This window comes from Rana temporaria, chromosome 1, assembly GCF_905171775.1.
Source record: "Rana temporaria chromosome 1, aRanTem1.1, whole genome shotgun sequence".
NCBI lineage: Eukaryota > Metazoa > Chordata > Amphibia > Anura > Ranidae > Rana > Rana temporaria.
This window is the reverse complement of record NC_053489.1, coordinates 243,479,223-243,500,431: the sequence shown is the minus strand read 5'-3', so window position 1 is coordinate 243,500,431 and position 21,209 is coordinate 243,479,223. Positions and strand designations below refer to the sequence as shown.

The following is a 21,209-nucleotide window of genomic DNA, read 5'->3' as shown; positions in this document are numbered from 1 at the left end:
TGTTGGGACCCACATGGCAGGCGTCGCTAGGTTGCAGGGAGGAAGACCAGCAAACATCTGTTTTTACATCACACAATCAAGTTTTACCGCGGTTTTCCATGGTTTTAAATAGGAAGGAGCGGTATTGACACCGCTCCAAAGATACTGCTTGCAGGAGATTTTTTTTCTCTCCGGTATTTAGGCGCTATTTTTAGCGCTACACCGCCTGAAAAACTCCTCAGTGTGAAAGGGGCCTAAATAACCCTTTATAAAGCAGCTGGAAGAGATGCAATGGGGATTTTTAATGATAAGCTCTGAGTGCTGGGGCTTTGACATCACAGCCAAGATGGTGGTGTCTAGCAGCAGTCTCTGGGTTTTTGGATGTCTACGCAAGGGAGGATTTTAACGGTAAATTACATGATAAATATACATGTAATCTTACAGGAATTTTTGGTTGACATAAACCATAAAGGACAAAAATCCAGGCAGGGAAAGGCTTAAAGCCGAGTTCCACTCAAAAGTGGAACTTCTGCTTATCCCCCTCCTCTCCCCCTCCAGTGCCCCATTTGGCACATTTCAGGGGGGAGGGAGGATTGGGTACCTGTTTTAGCCGGTTCCCCACTTCCGGGAGATTGGGATGCGGCACATGTAGCACCATGTGACCATCCAGCCTTACTGCAACTAGTTAATTTTAGATGTATAAAGGTGGGGTCGTAACTATACAATCAGATTGTACAATTTCTGTACAATCTCTTTAGATTTACCAAAACTATACTATATAATAATAGGTGGACACAAATATCTATAAAAAAACACTTTGTATCTAATCAGGCAGGTCCCTGCACTACACAGAGGATGGTAGATCTAAAAGAGAATGTACAGTATTGTGAGATTTTCAGGGACACACTTATCTCATTTTCAATACTACAGCTTTGCTCCACAGGCCGTTTTGCTATTACAAATAATCAGCAGAGGAAGACACTGGCTATGTATTCAGGGAGAACAGTGCTCACTGACATTGCCTGCACTGGAGAAGCATGAAACTACAGAGGTGTGGGAGAAATCTCCTGGATGGCAAGGGCAGGTGCATTTTAACCACTTAAGACCCAGCTATGCAGCTAAAGGACCTTGCCCCTTTTTTTCTCCTCAGTTTAGGCCGATACGTATTCTTCTACCTATTATTGGTAAAAAAAAAAAAAAAAAAAGCAATAAGTGCTTATCGGTTGGTTTGCACAAAATGTATAGCGTTTACAAAATAGGGGATAGTTTTATTGCATTTTTATAAAAATTTTTTTTTTTTTTTACTACCAATGGCGGCGATCAGCGGTTTTTTTTGTGACTGCGACATTATGGCGGACACTTCAGACAATTTTGACACATTTTTGGGACCATTGTAATTTTCACAGCAAAAAATGCATTTAAAATGCATTGTTTACTGTGAAAATGACAGTTGCAGTTTACCACAGGGGGTGCTGTTGGGGTTATGTGTTCCCTGAAGTGTGTTTACAACTGTAGGGGGGTGAGTCTGTAGGTGCGACGTCATCGATTGTGTCCCCCTATAAAAGGGATGACACGATCGATGCTGCCGCCACAGTGAAGAACAGGGAAGCCGTGTTTACACACGGCTCACCCCGTTCTTCAGCTCCGGGAACCGATCGCGGGACTCCAGCGGCGATTGGGTCCGCGGGTCCCAGAGCTTCGTACCGGGTCGCGGGATCGCGCCCGCCTGCGACCCTACGGCTGGGTTTAAAGAGCAACGTACCTATACGTTGATGTGCCCAGCCGTGCCATTCTGCCGACGTATATCGGCGTGAAGGGGTCCTTAAGTGGTAATGAGATCAGCTGCTGAGGCTACCAAGAACCCTTTCATACTGAGGACATTTTCTGGTGTTTTAGTGCTAGAAATAGCACATGTAAAGCACCTGAAAACTGCCTCACATTCATTACAATGGATGCTTTTATACCCAGGCCGTGCGCTTATGGGATGTTAAGAAAAATTCTGCATGCAGCATCTTTGGGGTGGTTTGGGAGCGCTGTATACAGTGCTCCCAAAACGTCTGCGCCCATTGCAATGAATGGGCAGCGATTCGGAAGACCTGCAACACAGGAGTTTTTAACCCCTTTTTTGGGCTTAAAAGCACCTCACTAGCAGCAAAAAAGTGCCACTTAAACACGGGCGGCCCCAGTGTGAAAGTGGTCTTCCCGTTTTCATATCCTATAGGACAAAATACCAGGAAGATATGGAGTGGTCTACAGAGGTTGAGGCAAGAAAATATAGAAAAGGCTTTTTTTCTTTTTGGCAACAGAGGTCCATTAACGGTACACTGGTACACAGGGAAGCTGGACTTCAGATAAAAAAAAAAAGTGAAAGTCTTTAATTGTCATATGGTTAAAGTAGACATTTTTCACGCTCTGTACAGCAGTTTACATGAAAGCAAGTAAAACAGGTAGTCTTGCCTGTAGAAAGACTTTTTTTAAAAGACGACATCATTATATCAAAGCTACTACTTACTACCAACCCAATAAGTAGAAACCAAACAAAAACATAAAATGTATAACTCTTTTATCATTTGGTTAAGGATAGGATAGGATCCCTAAAAGGAACCAAGAAAGACCAGCCAGTCTAAGTGGGAAGGCACAAGAGCTCCAGGTCTGGCCAGACAACTAATCTTCCAAAGTGAAATTTAGCAGAATAAACACTGAATAAGCTAGAACGCAATAGCCTAAAAAGGGGTGTTTAGAGACTCCTGGAGACACCGATTTTCAAATGAGGTGGATGCTGGACTCTCCCCTCATCAGGACATTGTATTTTGACAGTGGGGACTGCCTGTTGTCAATACACTGACCAGTGCAGCAGCCACTAATCGAATGAGAATTTTACAGCATGTCCATTTGAAAGCAGCCAATCAAAACGATCAACTTCTGCTGAACAGAGAAGGCTACACAGAAGTTGAAATTCAGCCAGTCCCCCCGCCAAACCGGCTAAATTTTTAACTGTGTGTTCCCAGCCAAAGTATACCAGAGATTTTGATCCCACAAAGTAGTCGCAACTAAAACAAGGGGGTGCAACAGAATAATCTCAGCCAGTCTCTAGCTCTAAAATGGGAAGATGGAACCAACCAGATAGTCATCAGGAAAAAGCTGAAAACCCCTTCTTTGGTCCCTGATTTTAGCCATAAATATAGCAATGCTCCATATCCCTCAGATCTGGTGAAGCGTAATCCTCTATGGAGCAATGAACAAGTGACTTGTTTCAGAAATATTTGTTGGAATGGAGGCAAAACAAGAAAATTGTCCAAACCCTTGTTTAGTAGATTATGAATCAGCCAAGAAATTTGTTTTCATAAACAGTGTCAAGCACTATGGTAATGGAATGGTTCTACATCTAATAAGCTCTCTGCAGCTAACTTACCACTAGAGCCCAGTTGCTATGTATGTTTTTTTTAAACTTGAGCTAGAAGATTGTATGTGCCTGTCTGGTACCCAAAAAAGTGTCCATAGGCAACACTTTAAAAGCCTTTACAGGTCATCCATTTAGGGCTGGTTCGCACCAGATGCAGTCCAGTGCGTTTTTTTTCTGTATCAAAAACGCATGGACAGGGAGTATTTAACATGAATTCCAATGGCCTATTTCACACCAGTGAAGTGCGTTCCAGTGCAGTCAAAAGTAAAACATGTTGCATTTCATATAGAACACGATAAAACATAGAAAATGCACTGGAACGCACATGTCTATATCGGAGATGAAGAAAAAATAAATGAAAGGAGGGAAAAAAAAAAAAAAAAATTGGCATAAAAAAAAACGCATCCAGAATGCAGAAATTGTGGTGTGAACCGACCCTTGGTGTTAACTGGGGACAATAGCCCAACAAATTACTGTTTTCACTCTGAATAGTGTCAGTTTTCAGTCTGGATATTCTTGAAGTGTCAGTACCTACGTAATGTAACATAACTGCCGATTTAGTAGATATTCGCACCCTCTGCACAAGTTTACATTTATGCCTGTATCTGGGGGCAGGGGGGTTTAAAATGTTTTGGGTGTATTTTTTGTTTTTTTTACTCCACTTTATGGACGATTTTACCTTAAAGGCCAAGTTCACATGTTACGGCCGTATTTAAGAATCCTCTCTCCACACCCGCTGTCGCAATTTAAAAACAGCGAAGCTGTATGGGGCGCCACCCAAACAGTATAGTTCATTCACAGAGATTTGTGAATAAATGAAAGCAGCAGACAACTACAAGAGTGCTCTTTCTGCACCCAACTGTCTGCCCGTACAGGAGGTATGGGCAGACAGCTGTACTGAGTGTCTGCAAGAATCTGAAATTGCACCTGCGATCTGCTGATCAGGGGTGCGATGCTCTGCAGGATCCTATGAATAAAATAAAAATGAATAATTGCACATTTATAAACGAATAAATGTCACCTTTGAAGGAGTGTGGAATCATTTTCACCTGAAAGCCGACAATCTGCTTGACAGATGATAAAAAAAAAAAAAAAAACATCTATAGATGTAAGCATACATGTATAGACTTACTGTACATCATACGCTATATATATGTATGCTTACATCTACAGATGTAAGCATACATATATGTTTAAAATCCCATGCTGCCACCGAAGTAAGCCTTACATCCGTGGCAGCGAAAGGGTTAAAAAGATCTCAAACAATGCTGTATGCCTTACCCTTGATTCCCGAGACAAGTCATCTCCGAGTCGAGACTCCATGGCTCGTGCTTTGCTCTCTGATTCCCGTGCCTTTTCCTCCGCTAAAAACAAAAATGAAAATTTAGTAGGTTTTACCTACAATTTAACTTCTATTCCAAACGCATGACAAAAAAAGAATTCTTAATATTTTTGTTACGGAATAATTAAGCAATAATACTCACTGCACAGTTAACCACTAAGGCCTCGTTTACACTTGCTTCAAAATGTGGCATTTGACATTTTTTTTTTTTTTTTTTAAAGCACTCAAAATATCAAAGCACCCCGACGCACTGGGAAAACAAGCAGTGAACCAGAAAGAAATCAATAGCCACCCCTGGTTAATGTGTATATATTCTGGAAGTGTCTGGTGCAGACTTCACATCTGTGTGCAGCAGCAGGATCGTAAGCAGGGTCCGAACCAGAGCAACTAGTAGACAGCTCATGTGGTTTGCAAGGTGGGTATGCTATAGCGTAAATTGAGCAGGTTCAGGACAGAGAGGACTGAGCAGCAGAGGATCGAGCAGCAGAGGATCAGCTGAGCTGGGGACCAGGGTGGGAGAAACTAGCAGATGTCACACATGGTGTGCAGCATGGAAGCAATATAACAGGAGGTGAGTGGGGAGGCTCAGGAAATCAGATGATCAGCACAGTTATGAAAGAGCTATGGATCAACAGGGCTGAAGGTTACCACAGAGCTGGGGATCTGCTGAGCCAGGGATCTGCTAAGCGGGAGTATTAATGATCTGGGGATCTGCTGAATAGGGGTACTAATGAGCTGGGGGTTTTACTTAGTTGGGGGTTCTACTGAGACCCTTTAAAACTAAATAGAAAAATCAACACACAGTGCATTTGCCAAGCTTTGTTAAAAGCTTAAAAAAAGCCTCACAAAAGGATTAAAAAAGCATGTTGAAGCAGTAGGCCCTTTAATGTGTGTTAAAGTTGAAGTGTAAATGAGCCCTTATTGTATAAAAAAAATTAAATTATTACAATTATTCAAATGGTAATATATGAATAGTGCCATGCAGCAATACATGGAATCTCCACAAAGATAAAAAAACATAACCTGCGTTCTGGAATTTTTTACTATGTAACCTCAATATACACACAAATAACTATCCAATTGAGTAACAAAAAAACAAAAAAAATCAATGTATACTAGTGTTCATGTTATGCAACAGTCCTCAAATCAATAAAAAAAAAAAAGACCTGTGTGCTGGAATTTTTTTCTTGCAAGTTTAATATGCACAAAATTAATATAGACTTCCATAAATGGCAAAATATCCACGATGTGTAGCAGTCCCACTCCAGTGTTCACAACATGAGAACACCCAATCTACACTCATCCACAGCACCAGTAAATAATTCCAATATTGTGAATTTCATGTGCTCCACAACCAATCACCCTATTGCTCTCACCTGAAAGCATGGACCTTTAGGCTGGGTTCACACTACTACACTACTTTCATCCTACTTTGCTCTGTGTTCAATGTTTCCCTATGAGAGCGTCTTGTAGTGTCCTACACAAGTCGGTCCGACTTTGAAAATGCTCCCTGTACTACTTTTGGTCCTACATTGATCCTACTTCAGCCCATTGAGTATCATTGAGTCCGGACCAAAGTAGTATCCTGTTCATGAAAGTAGGATGGATGTAGGACCAATGTAGGATAAATGTAGGACCAATGTAGCAGAGCAAAGTAGGATGAAAGTAGTGTAGTAGTGTGAACCCAGCCTTAGGCTGGGTTCACACTACTACACTACTTTCATCCTACTTTGCTCTGCTACATTGGTCCTACATCCATCCTACATTGGTCCTACATCCATCCTACTTTCATCCTACTTTCATGAACAGGATACTACTTTGGTCCGACTTCAATGATATTCAATGGGCCTGAAGTAGGATCAATGTAGGACCAAAAGTAGTACAGGGAGCATTTTCAAAGTCGGACCGACTTGTGTAGGACGCTACAAGACGCTCTCATAGGGAAACATTGAACACAGAGCAAAGTAGGATGAAAGTAGTGTAGTAGTGTGAACCCAGCCTTATGGAGAAATGGGTCAAACTGTGCCTTACCCTTTCACTGATTATACACCTTGTCAAGAATTGCAAACTTGTTTCTGTGCCTCCTTCCTATAGTAGAACAGACCAGAGGGACCATACACTTAAGAGCTAAAAGCATCCAACGTTTAGGCAAGCTTTTTTTTCTGTCCAAAATCTCTTCTGCATGCACTGGTGAGGTTTTAGTTTTTTCTGTCTGTAAACATGCCTCTTCTGATGCACCTGTTTATTCCTAGTCCATAGTCCAACACAGAGGTGTGTTTACATGCAAAACAAAAAAAATCCAGGGTTCACAATGATGAGATTTGGTGCCGATTTGACATCCCATGCCAAAATCGGCGGCACTGACAACGTTCGAATCGGTGCGACGCCACACAGATTCCCAAAAGTATTTTCTGTACTACTTTTGGCAATTTCGAGGGTGCGATTTCCATTGACATTTGTGAAGAAACCCACACAGATGCCTCTGAAATCACCCCCGAAGGCGGGACTGACATACAGGAATGAAATTGTGCGAGTTCAGCTGAACTCGCACAATTTCATTACTGCAGTCAGTGTGAACCAGTGCTAAAGGCTGCGTGTTTTTTTTGTTTTGTTTTTTAAGACTAGTGTGCAGGAGTCCTAAAGGTTTGTGTGTTTAGATATACACAAACTATTCAACCACTCTTTCCCACATTACCAATTTTGGCCATATGTTCTGCTTTCTTCACCTCCTGTTCCGCCCGGGTTTTAAATCGATTTGATGTATATCTGTACGATCTAAAAGTTAAAAAAATATTTGTTCAGAATTGTGCATTCCATAGAAAAATTATATAGACAGCTCAGATTATTGTGAAAAATACATGAACAAGACATTTATATTCTGTTTGAAACACTTACATACATAACTTTTGAGAGTGAAAATTCTAATTCAAACAAAGCTAAATTCTGGGCATTTTTTTCCCCCGTGCAGTGGGGCTGTGCCTGCACTGCACGGGTTTAACTGCTTTCTTTTGTAGGGGGTTGAAGAGCGGAGATATACTTAAAGGGTAAGTTCACCTTTACAGAAAAATCTGTAAGGTGAACTTACACAGGACCCCCCCTCCTCAATCCCCCCCAATCCTGCTGACCTGCAGCGAGGCGATCTCCCGGTATGAGCTCTGCTATAGCCATCTCACCGCTCCGGGACTTTGAAATCGCTGCAGCTCAATATCCTAAACATACCCCATCAGGAATGACATTTAGGAGCATTCCAATTGTTCTGCACCGTTACATGGGTCGAACAATCAGAACCCACGTAGCCCGGCCTCTCAGCAGGGAAGAAGATGCGTGAATGCCGAGGGGATTTCTAAGACCCAGGTCGGTGTGGCACTGCAGGTCAGTGGGACTGGAGGGGGGGGCAGGGTTGAGGAGGGGGCCCTGTGTAAGCTTTTTCTGTAAAAGTTAACTTACACTTTAACTAATCCTCTCACCACAAGATGGGTCCCTGTGGCTCCTAATCCACCCGTAGGTTATATGATTTCCAATGGCTTAGTTCACACCAGTGCGCAGTCCGGGGCTTTTCAGCTCCAGAGAAGGAAAAAAAAAAGTAGAAAAAAAATACAGCATTTTCCTGCACGGGACTGTACTGGAACGCATCAAAAACCACACTGGACCCTAGTATATTGGGGGGGCACCTGGATTGCAAACGGAAACGCATCAAAAAAATGCATGCAGAAACGCACCTGGAATGGATCTGGAGTGCGTTTTTTGTGGTGTGAACCGGCCCTAAACCCATGCACAGTGTGTACACAGTCCTACTGCATGGGGGGGGGGAATAAAAATTTGCTGTTGGGCTTTAAGACAAAGCTGTTAGTAGATTCATCTGGACAATAGTAATTTATTCTGGCCATTGGAATGAATGAACATTTGAGCGCTAAACACATCTAGGGGTTTAGACACGTTTAGGTGCAAAAAGCTTTTTTATGCCAAAAAGCTCCTTTCCTGAACGTACTGGTGATGTTTTTTCTTCAAGGTGTTACACTTCGAATGTGACTGTAAACGCCTATGTGGGCATGACCACATAGAGGTGGTTATACAGGCTGAAGAAAAAGGTCAAATGTCTGTAAAAGATTGTTTAAGCCCAGTGTGCTCGAGCTTTGAAATGATATTTGAATAATGTCAGAAAGAGTCTGTCCTAAGAATTGGCCAAGTCTCCACTCAAACAAAAGATTCAAAAGGCCAAGTTTCTAAACCCTTTCACTGCCGCCTTCGTAAGCAATCGGGAGCGTGTGTACATCTGACAAGTCAACTGCCGGTTGTCAGATGGAAGAAATCCAGCGGCAGCAGATCTGCTAGATAGCCAACATCAATTTGCTGTGCTCCCCTTCTTGCTGACCTGAAAACATGGATTGCACTATACATCTTAAAGATCACCATGCATTGAAATGAGAGCAATAAATGTAGCATCAACACTCTTGAATAACGCTAAACTGATGAACTGTAAGGGCTTTTTTTTATAAGCATCGCCTATGGAGAATATCGCGTACTGACATTTTTTCTTCACTGAAATGTTGTATTTTCTCAAACCATCTCTACGGTGTCTGCTTTCTAAAAATATATAATGTTTGGGGGATTTGCGTAATCTTCAAGGCCAACATTTAAAAAAAAACAAAAAAAAAAACAAAAGCAAACACAAAAATGGCTCTGGCAGCGAAAGAGTTAATGGTTAGGACAGACCGTGTTTGAATACAGCTTACCACTAATAATTAAATGGGTTAATTTTGGCAAACAGCTCCCTCATAAACAAAGAAAACAATTAGGATTTTACAGTGCTGGAATTTCCAGAGCTAAATATCTAAAAAGGTAAGCTGCAATATTTAGTTTTATTTGGCTGCAAAATTAGAAATACACTTTAACCAGTTTCCTACTAGGCACTTTTACCCCCTTCCTGCCCAGGCCAATTTTCAACACTCACATACATTCTCTGCTCTCCTTACGCTGTGACAGCTTGAGGAAAGGAATGCCGATCACCTGCAAAAGTGTTTCAGCTGTGATTGCCCCTTTACCCTGATCTGTGAAAAGCGGTGTCCAAAAGACACAGCAATCACAGAGCATGCCGCAGCAGGTGCACGGGGGGCACTGTTCTGGGAGGACGTCAATAGACGCCCTCCCAGAACCGACGACTGCGCTGTAGCCGTCATTTGACTAGAATGCGGTCAGCAAGTGGTTACGTAAAGCTCATCAGCTCAGGTTATGTATAAACAAACTCATATTCTAGAGCTATTTTCAGTCTATTCCAATATGCAGAATTTTAAACAATAACTCTTACCTGGGCTTGTAAAGGCAACAAGATAGCCGTTTTGTTTGAACTTTGTGGTTATGAATGAAGATTCTCATCCTTGGATCAATATAAAGGACAGCTGCATACGCACGAAATGAATGTCGCTCAGGTTTCCTAAAAGTAGATTTAAAGTGGAAAAACCAAATATATTTTATTTAGATGTTAAACAGAAATTTGGGTACAAGAAACTTAAGTTCCACCTAGGGTTAGCCTTTGTGTTTTGTGGAGTACAGGATTCACCAATAAGTGTACAGAAAAAAGAAAAAAAAAGACCTCTCAATGTGCAGGAGAAAATAAAATGGTCGCCTGCACCACCTGTATGCTCTACAGTGAAAAGAGTACAGCGGAATGTTGACCAACAGCAGGCTACTTGGCAAGTAAATTAAACTAAATCAATAATAAAAACGCAAGAAATTTAAAAAATGGTCTTAAAATTAAAAAAATAATTAAAAAGCAGTAATTTGGACAGAACAACAAAGAATGCACAAGAAAGCTTACATCTATATTAAAGCCCCTGTGTACGGGGCTTTAATATAAGCCACTGCGTAGACCTTCCTATGTTTTTTTAAAAAGCTGACAGCTGTCAAATGAAAGAAAAATGTGTCAGAGGATCACCGACTATTTCTTGCTAATCAATTTATTGTTGAAAGAAAAAAAAAAAGTGACGTTTTTGACAAGCACTGATGAATACTAAAAAGCTTTGGGTATTTTGCATATATCCTGAAGGAAGAGGATTGTGAGACATGGTTAACACAACATATATGCTTTACGAAGCTAATCCTGTCAGAAACCCACTTCCTATCCTAGGGTGACAATGCTCTAAGATGCTTTGTGGTAAACCTAGGTCAGGAATTTGTACTACATAACCCCGACAACTTACAGGGGTTCTTCTCCCCTGCAACAGCTGTTCTTTTCAAATTGGAGCAACTGTTTGGGGTTCTGCTCACTCAGCCATGTCATTTAATCACAGAGATCTGTGAATAGATGTACTCACTGCAGACAGACTTGTAATTCTCAATGGAACACAAGTGTGGTAATCACCGCATTTGTAGTCCATTGACACCAACTCCAGCTCCAGCTCTTTAACTGAAAGCCCATGCCTGGGTACAGGCAGAAAGATAAGAGGTAGAGTCTGCAGGAGCCTGGCATTGTACTCGCAAACCACTGACCGTGGGTGCAATGCTTTGTAAGGCTTCTGTGAAAGAAAAAAAAGAAAATGCACTTTCTTTGCAAAAATACCGGGTGTGCATTTAAAGTGGAGTTCCACCCATTTTTTTATGTTTGTCTGTGCTGCATGCTCTAATCTCATAGTGTTCAGAATGCACAATTTTTATTTAAATTTGTTGCTTGTAAATACCTTTATTTTGTAGTCCTTCATTACTTCCTCCTCCTTATTTGCCTAGGCTATTTGCAAGGGTTTCTGGGATAGGCATCATGTTTCCCAGTAGTCCTTGCAAACCTGACTGAAACCTATTACATTGCTTGTGCACTGAGCATGTGCGAGATATGCAAAGCTGAAATCCAGGAAGTCATACAGTCTGGCTTCATGATGCCCACACTTAAGATGGCCACGGTCTATTTCTAGATTATAAACTATTTAAATGCTGTAACAACCTAACAAAACGGACCTTAGTTTACAGACTAACTTTACTAGAATACATTAAGCTTGTGTATTACAGGGGTATTTATATTTAAAAAGTGAAATTGTGGGTGGAACTCCCCTTTAATTAATTTGTTAGGGGCTTTGAAGCACCACTAAAGCAACATGGTTTATAATTTGTGAAGCAAAGCAAACGCAAGGTGTAAACAGGACTTTAAGCTAACCACTTTATTTAGTGTCAAGATCTTTGACTGGAGTTTAGAGAGCTTTTTTAAAAAGCGTGTCCAAAGCCATGTTTTAAAGTAGGTGTAAACTAGCCCTAACAGTGAACACATACAGATCACTAAAAATGTCAACATTTGAACCAAGAAATTTATAATTTGCAAGTTTGCAAGTTTGTCCAACTTACATTCCTTCTGGAGGAGACCCAGCCATCTGAATGTCTTTTGGGTCAGAAACTACATCAAGTTCTGGTTCTCCAGAATCCATTAGTTTTAAGTTAAAAACAATAACAAGTGTACCTAGGACAGCAAAATAGCACATTGTTACATCTAATGTAGTCAGTTACATAAAAAACACTTAAAGAAAAAAACAAATAAATAAAACAAATCAAAACCATGAATAATCAGACATATACACATATATATATATATATATATATATATATATATATATATATATATATATATATATATATATATATATATATATATATATATGTGTGTGTGACATGCTACTGGAAAAGGAAAGGTGAAATTATATGGGCTTTTAAAGGCACCATATGGTAGTCATGTAGATGCTTTCTGCAGTGGTGGTGGCCCCTGTGTGTAATCCAATGCGACACCATTTTTGGTGGGAGTTGCCCTCATCTGGCAGTGTAGTTTGCTCATTGGGAGACGCCAGGCAGTGTCCAATAGGTTTTGTATGGAGATTGTGGTAAGGGATTTAAAATCTCTTTGGATTATTATTAGTGTACTATTTGTATAGCATACTGATTATGTTAATATTATGGCTTAAAAGCCCATATAAAATTCCCTTTTACAATTTGAGAGAACAAATCAAATTACTAATTCTTAAAATTATGTTTATACCCGATTCTCCAGTTATCTTTCTAAATTGCTCCATGACGTCCTTTTGAGAGTGAAATGGAGAATACTTGTAAATGAGCTCTGTCTCAATGGCAAATTTCTCCGTATTATCTGTCAAGGGTTCACATGTTTTTGAATTCCATGTAGGTAGAGGAACAATAACCTTTGGAAAAAAAAATAAAACATTTAGAAATGTTAACAACCAGAAGGTTTTACCCCCTTTCATGACCAGAGCATTTTTATTTATTTTTTGCCATTTAGCACTATGCTACTTTTTTTTTTTTTTTATTTAAATCTAAGAATGAGGTCCCACCGGGACAACACTATGAAAATATATGAAACGGTACAGAAAGAGAGAAAAATAATTAAAACATATTACATAGGCATACATGTTGGTATATCTCTTTACAATGTACAGTATTACAGGAAAAAAGAGCACTGTCTGTGATGGAATTGCTTTCCAGACTGTGTCGAAGGGCAATTCTGCGTGCTATACAGTGCTATCAGATTTACCAATGTCCTCACTTGCCCTGTGTCTGTCTTCTTGAAGTGTGGTAAGTGTTGCTCCATGAGCCCCACCTCATTCCATTTTTCCTATTAGCTAAAGTACTAGGAATAGGATGAGGTAGCTTAGAAAGTGGGTAGGGGGAGAGTAGATAGTGGGGAGGGGATGACGACGAACGAACCTGGAGAACAGCCAGGGTAGTTCACAATCAAGTGAGTGTGTCCCCACTTAGGGATAGGGAGGGGGCAGCATATGTTATACAGTTTAGGCATCAGGGTTGCTTCCTCGGAGGGCCTGGCCCTTTTTCGAGTACACAAATAGGTTAAATAGCGTCCAGGTTTTGGAGTATTTGTCCTGTCTATGTTGGGCTGTGAGAATAAGGTCTTCCATTTTATTATGTCTGCTAATTTTCAAAGCTATAGGTCAATGGTCGGTGGGTGTGTGGATTTACAATTAAGAGGGATGCATACTTTGGCTGCGTCTAAAAGGTGGCGGATTACCGATTTCTTATAGGCGTTTTCGGGGGTGGTGGACGAGTGAAGAAGGTCATCTAGGATAGTGCGTTCTGTGAATTTCTGTACCATTTGTCGAATATTTTTCCAGAAATCTACAATCTTGGGGCATGGCCAAAAGATGTGTAGGAGGGTTCCTCGTTCTTTGGCATCGCCAACAGAGATCAGATGTTGCAGGAAAAAAATTCTGTAGTAGTGCAGGAGTTCTATACCATCTTGACATAATTTTGTAGTTGGTTTCTTGGATTTTTGTACAGATGGAGGATTTGTGTGTGAATCTGAGGATGCGGTGTCGTTGGCTAGGGCTGAATTGGCGGTCTAGCTCTTGTTTCCACCCAGTCAGACCCGGGGTTTGGTACTCTGCGGGGGTGCGATTAGCATGTTGTAGGTGAGAGAAAGTGCGTGTGGTAGGGCTCCAGTCTCTGTACAGTATTCTGTCACTAGGGTCGGTAGGGGGTGGTATGAACTGTAGGAAGTGGTGGAGTTGAAGTGATCTTAAGAAATCCAAGCGATACGGGCCTGTGGGGTCTGAGAGTTCTGGTATAGTCTTCCAGCGTCCCCTTGCACTGAAGTGGGAGGCCTGGAAAAGGCCTGAGTTGCTAAGACCCGGTAAGCTTGTGTCGTGGAGGCTCAGCTCAAACAGAGGATTACCCAGTAAGGGTGAGTTTCGGGGCGATAGAGAAGCTTGGGAGATAAGTAGTGTGCAAATTTGTGTGGTAGGGCTGTGATAAGAGGATGACGTTTAATATTCGTGGGGAATGCTTAGTAGCACCAGGGGGCTCTCTGGAGGGGGATGCTACTTTAGGCTTGCTCCAATAGAGGCCATAGTTTGGTTGTGGCATGGTAGCAAGTGCGGATGTCTGGCATTGCCAGTCCTCCATGTTTGGGGACGGAAAGTATTTTCCTACTGAGACAATGTCTTTTTCGGGCCCATATGAACTCTATGAACACTGATTGTATTTGTTTAAAGTAGCTGTCGGAATGTGAATAGGAAGGGCCTGTAAGAGGTATAGAAAGTTAGGGAGAAAACTCATTCTGAGTATATTACATCGGCCAAACAACGAGTGGAGGCCAGTGTGCCACTTGTTGAGAAGAGCCTTAATAGTTTTCAGGAGAGGGAAGTTGAGGTTGAAAAGTTTTGAGGGATGGACGTGCCTAGGTATTTCAGAGTGGTGTCGGTCCATCTTAAATTAAAGCCCGCTTATAGGTGTGCAAGCTGTGGCATGCCAACCCCCCCATTGCCTCTGATCTGGAAAAGTTGATTTTTAGGCTAGAGAGTGTGCCGTACCTTTCGAATTAGCGTAGCAAATTTGTGAGAGAGATGGTTGGGTTTGCAAGCAAGAACATCATGTCGTCTGCGTAAACCGATAAGTTTTGTTGAAAATGACCTACTGCGATTCCAGAGATATCAGGGTTTAGCCTCACGTGACCTAGGAAGGGTTCCAGGGGACACTTGACACATTTTTGGGACCATTGGCATTTATAGAGCAATCAGTGCTATAAATATGCACTGATTACTGTATAAATGTCACTGGCAGGGAAGGGGTTAACACTAGGGGGCGATCAAGGGGTTAAGTGTGTGTTCCCTCACTGTGTTCTAACTGTGTGGGGAGGGGAGCGACTAGGAGATAACAGAAGGAGATAACAGATGGCTGTTTCTACTTTGTAGTAACACACGATCCGTCTTCTCTCCTCTGATAGCACAGGGATTTGTGTTTACACACACACACAAACACAAATCGCTGTGCTGACGCTGAGAGCCATTCCAAAGCAGTTTATCTGCGTGAGCCGGTCGGGGATCGGTTAAACATATTACAAGGTAATAAAATGTAATCACATTTTTCTGAAAGTGATATACAATTATAAAAAAATAAAAATAAAATTGTGAACCCAAGTTCAAACGGAGTCATATGATTAAAACTTGCCTAGACAGAGGTTACCTTCAATGATATTTATCCAAAAATAAATAAATACTTTTGGAATTGCATTATAGGCAAACCCTGTATGAAATTGGTGTGTGAGTTAACCTATCATTTAATCATTGCTTTATTTGCACTTTCCCATGTTTTTGTCCACAAAAAGAAGTTAAACTGTTTATGTTTTCTGTTGAAATATAAATGAAGAAAGGCAATTATCTGTTACTTTGACTGGAAAGTTTGGGTCAATTTTGTTTACAAACCTCATCAATTCCTTCTTCTTCATGAAATGTACGCGACATAAACAAACATGTCATTGTATCGCCCTTCTTTGTAAAAAGGATGAAATCTTTTCCAATTCTCATAGAGCCACTAATAGAGGATTACATTAAGCAGTCCAATTAAGGCATGCAATAAAGAAGGCAAAAGGGTTAACATTTTTTATATGCAACATAGCATCCAGAAATCAAACTAACCTTTCGTATTTGATATTATTTTACTAGAATACAACAGAAGTCTAAAATGAAACAGTTAAAGGGGTTGTAAAGGTTCGTCTTTTATTTTCTAAATAGGTTCCTTTAAGCTAGTGCATTGTTGGTTCACTTACCTTTTCCTTCGATTTACCTTCTAAATGTTTTTTTTCTTTGTTTGAATTTCTCACTTCCTGTCCCTCAGTAAGTTTTCCATCATCATCCGAGCGGTGGAAAGTCATTTAGAACAGCTTACTGAGGAGGAACAGGAAATGAGAAATTCAGACAAAGAAAACAAAATTTAGAAGGGAAATCGAAGGAAAAGGTAAGTGACCCAACAATGCACAAGCTTAAAGTAACCTATTTAGAGAATAAAAACGAACCTTTACAACCCCTTTAATGCCACCTTCCAGTGGTAACAAAGTGTTTGTAACCCCCCCCCCCCCCCAAAAAAAAAAAAACTGACCACGGTTTATCATGCCGAGCCCTGACACAGTGGTCAGTATAAGTGCCTCCATCATTCGCTGTGTTTCCTCTGTCCCCCGAGACCCCCCACCCCTTCCCTGCCTGTCAGCTCTGTCCACTCTATGATCCTCCCCTCCTGTTGGTAACATAATAGTGTTAGGTCTCTACAATCTCCTCTGTTAGATGACATACAGTGGAACACAAGTTCTTTATTTAACCCCTTAGCGCTGAGCATACGCATATATGCGGCCTCGGCTTCAGGGGGTTATATCGAGATGATGCCTGCAGCTGCATTCATCATCCCGGTACCATTTTCTAAAAGCCGCTTGGTTGTTATCCCGGAGGAGCAGGAGGGGACATTGCATCCTCCCCCCCCCTCCCGCCGCCGCTCTTACAGGGCCTCCCGTCCCACTGGGAGACCCAATCCGGCGGCTAGAGACAGGCTGACACGAAGCCAGAAACGACTTCATTCCAGCCTCCCCGATCCCTCCATACAGAGTACCTGTCACCACCTATTACTGTCACAAGGGATGTTTAAACACAATGTAAAAAAAAAAATAAGATTTTTTTTTTGTTTTTTTAAAGCGCCCCTGTCCCCACGAGCTCGCGCAGCAAAGAAAGCGCATACGCAGCTGCAGGCATCATTCAGACATCAAACACTGAAAGCGACGTTCTGCGGTATGGAAGTGGTTTAAGAAAATGCTTACAAATTTTAGGAGAGAACATTGCTGTTGCATCCTTTTTTGTTCTGCAGTTTCCAAATCCGTCACAGAAATGTGGAACACTTATCATAATGTTGCATTTCATGCAATAATTGTGTTGTATCGGGTTGTGCCTGTTTTGTCAGATTCTGCAAAAGTGTGACAGATTTACAACTTTGCTGCATTATGTGAAAGCGTAGCAGATTTGACAACTTGTATATTTGTCTAAAAGCTAGCTTTCAGAAAACCATTTTTCAGACAGTTGTGCCTGTTTAAAAAGTGTTCCACATCCCCTTATAGTGCGTCAGATCAGTGTGTTAATTCTTCCATGATCTAATTTCTAACACTTGCAACAGCTAGACTGATAGCTGGAAATAATTTGCACACATATGCATGCAGGTATAAATATTCCCCAGTGTCAATTACTGGTAACGTATACTATTAACATATAAAATAGACAGACTGTTTTACATTTAGCACCTTATAAAAATCCTGTTGGGTGTTAGAAAAAGCTTATTCCGTGTATTGGTTGTGCTAGCGGCCTACCAGTGAGCATAAAAAAATAAAAACATTAAACCCTAGAATTTAACCATGATCTGCTATTTTCATCATACAAATCCAGGTACCCCCCCTGGTGGCCAGTCATGTGCTGACACAGAGGAAACTGGGCAACTGATGTCAGTAAACTTTCCAGAAAATCTGCAGACGGTTTAGCTCTGCCTTATTATCAGTTGCCATAGAAACATCAGGCAAGGACCATTAGGGACATATGCCCCAACATATTGACATGCAAAAGGAGCTCAGTTTCCCCATCAATAAAGTAACATGTACATTTTCAGCTTTTTCACCAACATAGCCTTCAACAAAATAGCAGTTACGGAAGAGAGATTACATAGACTGGAGCAGCTATAATCTGCAGCAGAAGTACACACAGCAATCAATCAGCTCCTAGCTTTTACAGCTTAACAGGATAAAGTAATTTTTTTATGAAGTTACACCGATATTCAGGTTATAACATGTTACTAAAGCAGTTTCCCACACCTCCACGCAATCCCTCGTTGTGACAGTGGGCGGGGGCTCTTCTCCCTGTACCCGCTGTCATAATTCAAAAACAGCATGGCTGTGCAGGGCCCTGACCGCAGAGCTGCATCATTCATTCACCAGATCTGTGAGTGAATGAACTACAAGTACCATCTTCTACCATGGCAGACAGCTTGTAGTTCTCAATGAACTGCAATGGCACTGGTGAGCGCCATCATAGTTCATTGATCTTCTAATACTTCAGGATCTGTCTGCGTGTACTGAAGGTATGGGCAGACAGATGTACCAAGTGTCTGAAGAAGCTTGACATTGGCATGCGTTTGCGGGTGCAATACTCTGCAGGCTCCGAGGAGAATAAATAACTAATAATATTTACACGATTTGTCCCTTTAGACAACATGAAAATGTACACAAAAATTTTATTTGTGTTCACGAACTGATAAATATGTTTTAAATTCATCTAAAATATATTATAGTAGTTGGAACGTACGACTTCAAACCGTTTCCATACTGCCCAATTTGAATGGACTCAGGAGTTCTTTTAGCGGAGCGGCCAAACTGAATAACACTTGCAGCTTCACCTAAAAAAACAAGTTGAAAAGGATGACATTCTTCACACAGTAAATTTTTAAAGCAATTACACAAACCAAGGTCTCTCTTACCTTCATCCTCCATTTGCTCAATAACAGATCAACTTCCATCCACCCAAAGCACACTGTTTAATGTCTAACACTAGACCCAATTCACCAGCATGGTTTCACTATGCTGGTATACAATTATATTATTAAAGCGGAGCTGCGTCTTAAAAAAAAAAAAAAAAAAATGTAGATATATAAAATCTCCCAGAACACAGCGGGGACCAGTAACCACGGCACAGCGCGACTTGCGCATGTGCCGTAGGGAACCGGGCAGTGAAGCCGCAATGCTTCACTTCCTGGTTCCCTCACCAAGGATGGCAGTGGGGGCAGCAGAGTGACGAGCAATTGCTTGTCTTCTGCTGCCGACGTCGCTGGACTCCAGGACAGGGAAGTGTCCTAATATTAAAAGTCAGCAGCTGCAGTATTTGTAGCTGCTGACTTTTATTTTTTGTACGGCGGAGCTCCGCTTTAAGATAATGTTTAAAAAATAGGGTGGAGCTCCGCTTTAAAAAAAATGTTACGCCCACCTTTATTGTATACTGCAGTCTTATGTCAAAAACGAAATAAAAAAAGCAACACAGCTTTTTCTATTTATTTTGTCCTTAATATAAATATTACAAGAATATAAAATTGTAACAAATTGCAACTTAATTTTTTGTCTGAAATTAAACATCCCCTATATTTATTTAGAAAAGCTTTTATTAATTTCAGTTCACTTTAATTACTTCCAAAACAGTTCCCACAAGTGCTCATATATTTGTTTTACTCACCTGGATCCATTCCTGCTCCATCATCAAGAAAACAAAGCATAAACCCCCCTCTTAGATCTTCCCGTTGCGCTGTAAATAATAAAAAATATATGTTAGCATGCTCATTGTGTGCATTCTTTATAAGCATGAATTATTGCAGTAACCATAGTTCTAAAAAATATATATTTTGACACATTGTATTGTGCAAGTGATGGGATCTCAAAAAAAAGCAGAAATGCTACTAGTATTTATTAAATGATATGGACAGGTCAACAGAACGTGCTCCAGTGACTCTCCTTCACTTCCCCTCAGTGTAGACCGGTATTAAAAACAAACAGCTCCAATGTGTAGTATGTACCAAAAACATATCACATATAATGATCTACTCGCAAAACAACTACACTTCCGCATGCATGTGATGTCACCTGATGCGTTTCCTCATTCGACTTCCTTGGAACTGCTAGTGCTGGTATCTACAAATTTTAAAACAGGATTTGTCTGGTAGCAGATAAACAGCGCAATGCTTCAACCTCCCAAAATGTATCTGGGGTACTGGTGCTCAAACAAGTGCTGCTGGAGCCACGAAAATGCTGAATCCACGGAAGATAGCAATAAACGGTCAGCATTGATTAGGCGCAACAGTAAAATACAGCCAGCAAATCTCAGTGTTTCAGCCATTGAGGCCTTACTCATAACTGACCCACATTACCCAAAGGCAGCGTAAATAGGAAACACTAAACACGTGTGTTCTCATAATTTGGGTGATGTGGTAGGGCATACAACCATACAAAAATCATCACAAATTAAAAACACAAACACACACAAAAATAATGACAAATTATGGTACCATGCAAAGTAAAGTCACTACAGATACTATTGTAAAATAAATCACATTTAGCAATCAGAAAATCCCACAAGTAATTGTTGCTTAATGGAGAGTGAAATGTGACATCTTAAACAAAGCAGATCTATACAAAGAGGAAAATCAGAATATTAGTGCTATACAAGACAGCAGGAAAGGAAAAAGATCAAACTGGATTTGGGTCTGCAATTAAAAAAAAAAACTCCCACTTATAGAGAGGCACGTGGAAGGCATGTTGCTACGTCACCATTTTGAAATTTCCAATTTTTTTAATCGCAATAAAATTAACTATGGTGCTGAAAGCATTAGAGACAAGTACAAAAGGGAATTGATACAACAAAAAGATTACCACCCAATTCATGTGCCTATGTATCCACCTGTATGCCAAGCACTGCGGACTGTGTATAGCCAAGTACCCTGTCTTACCCTAGTTATGTTATTGGACCAGTTATAGGGTGAAAATACCCCTTAACAGGTCATCAGGGTCTGTGGACCATAAAGACAGACCACAACCCTGGTCACCCTGTAGCTAATTACACTTTACAACAACATACTTGAAGCCAACATTACAGGCTGACCCCACACACACTGGGTTCCAGGTATGGTCCCCAAGGTAGACTA

General features: G+C 40.9%; 1 protein-coding gene across 3 annotated transcripts in view; it reads right to left on the bottom strand.

The window, feature by feature from the left end:
- MORC2 (MORC family CW-type zinc finger 2) overlaps positions 1-21,209 on the bottom strand; it is a 160,470-nt gene that overhangs the window by 76,759 nt on the left and 62,502 nt on the right. For all 3 annotated transcript variants that reach the window (XM_040352267.1, XM_040352261.1, XM_040352252.1), the window contains exons 5-12: positions 19,748-19,816; positions 18,830-18,920; positions 15,926-16,034; positions 12,733-12,892; positions 12,051-12,162; positions 10,030-10,155; positions 7,420-7,499; positions 4,664-4,746 (exon numbers count right to left, since the gene is read on the bottom strand). In XM_040352267.1, the coding sequence (XP_040208201.1) occupies positions 4,664-4,746; positions 7,420-7,499; positions 10,030-10,155; positions 12,051-12,162; positions 12,733-12,892; positions 15,926-16,034; positions 18,830-18,920; positions 19,748-19,816 (830 nt within the window). The remainder of the gene's footprint in view (positions 1-4,663; positions 4,747-7,419; positions 7,500-10,029; positions 10,156-12,050; positions 12,163-12,732; positions 12,893-15,925; positions 16,035-18,829; positions 18,921-19,747; positions 19,817-21,209) is intronic.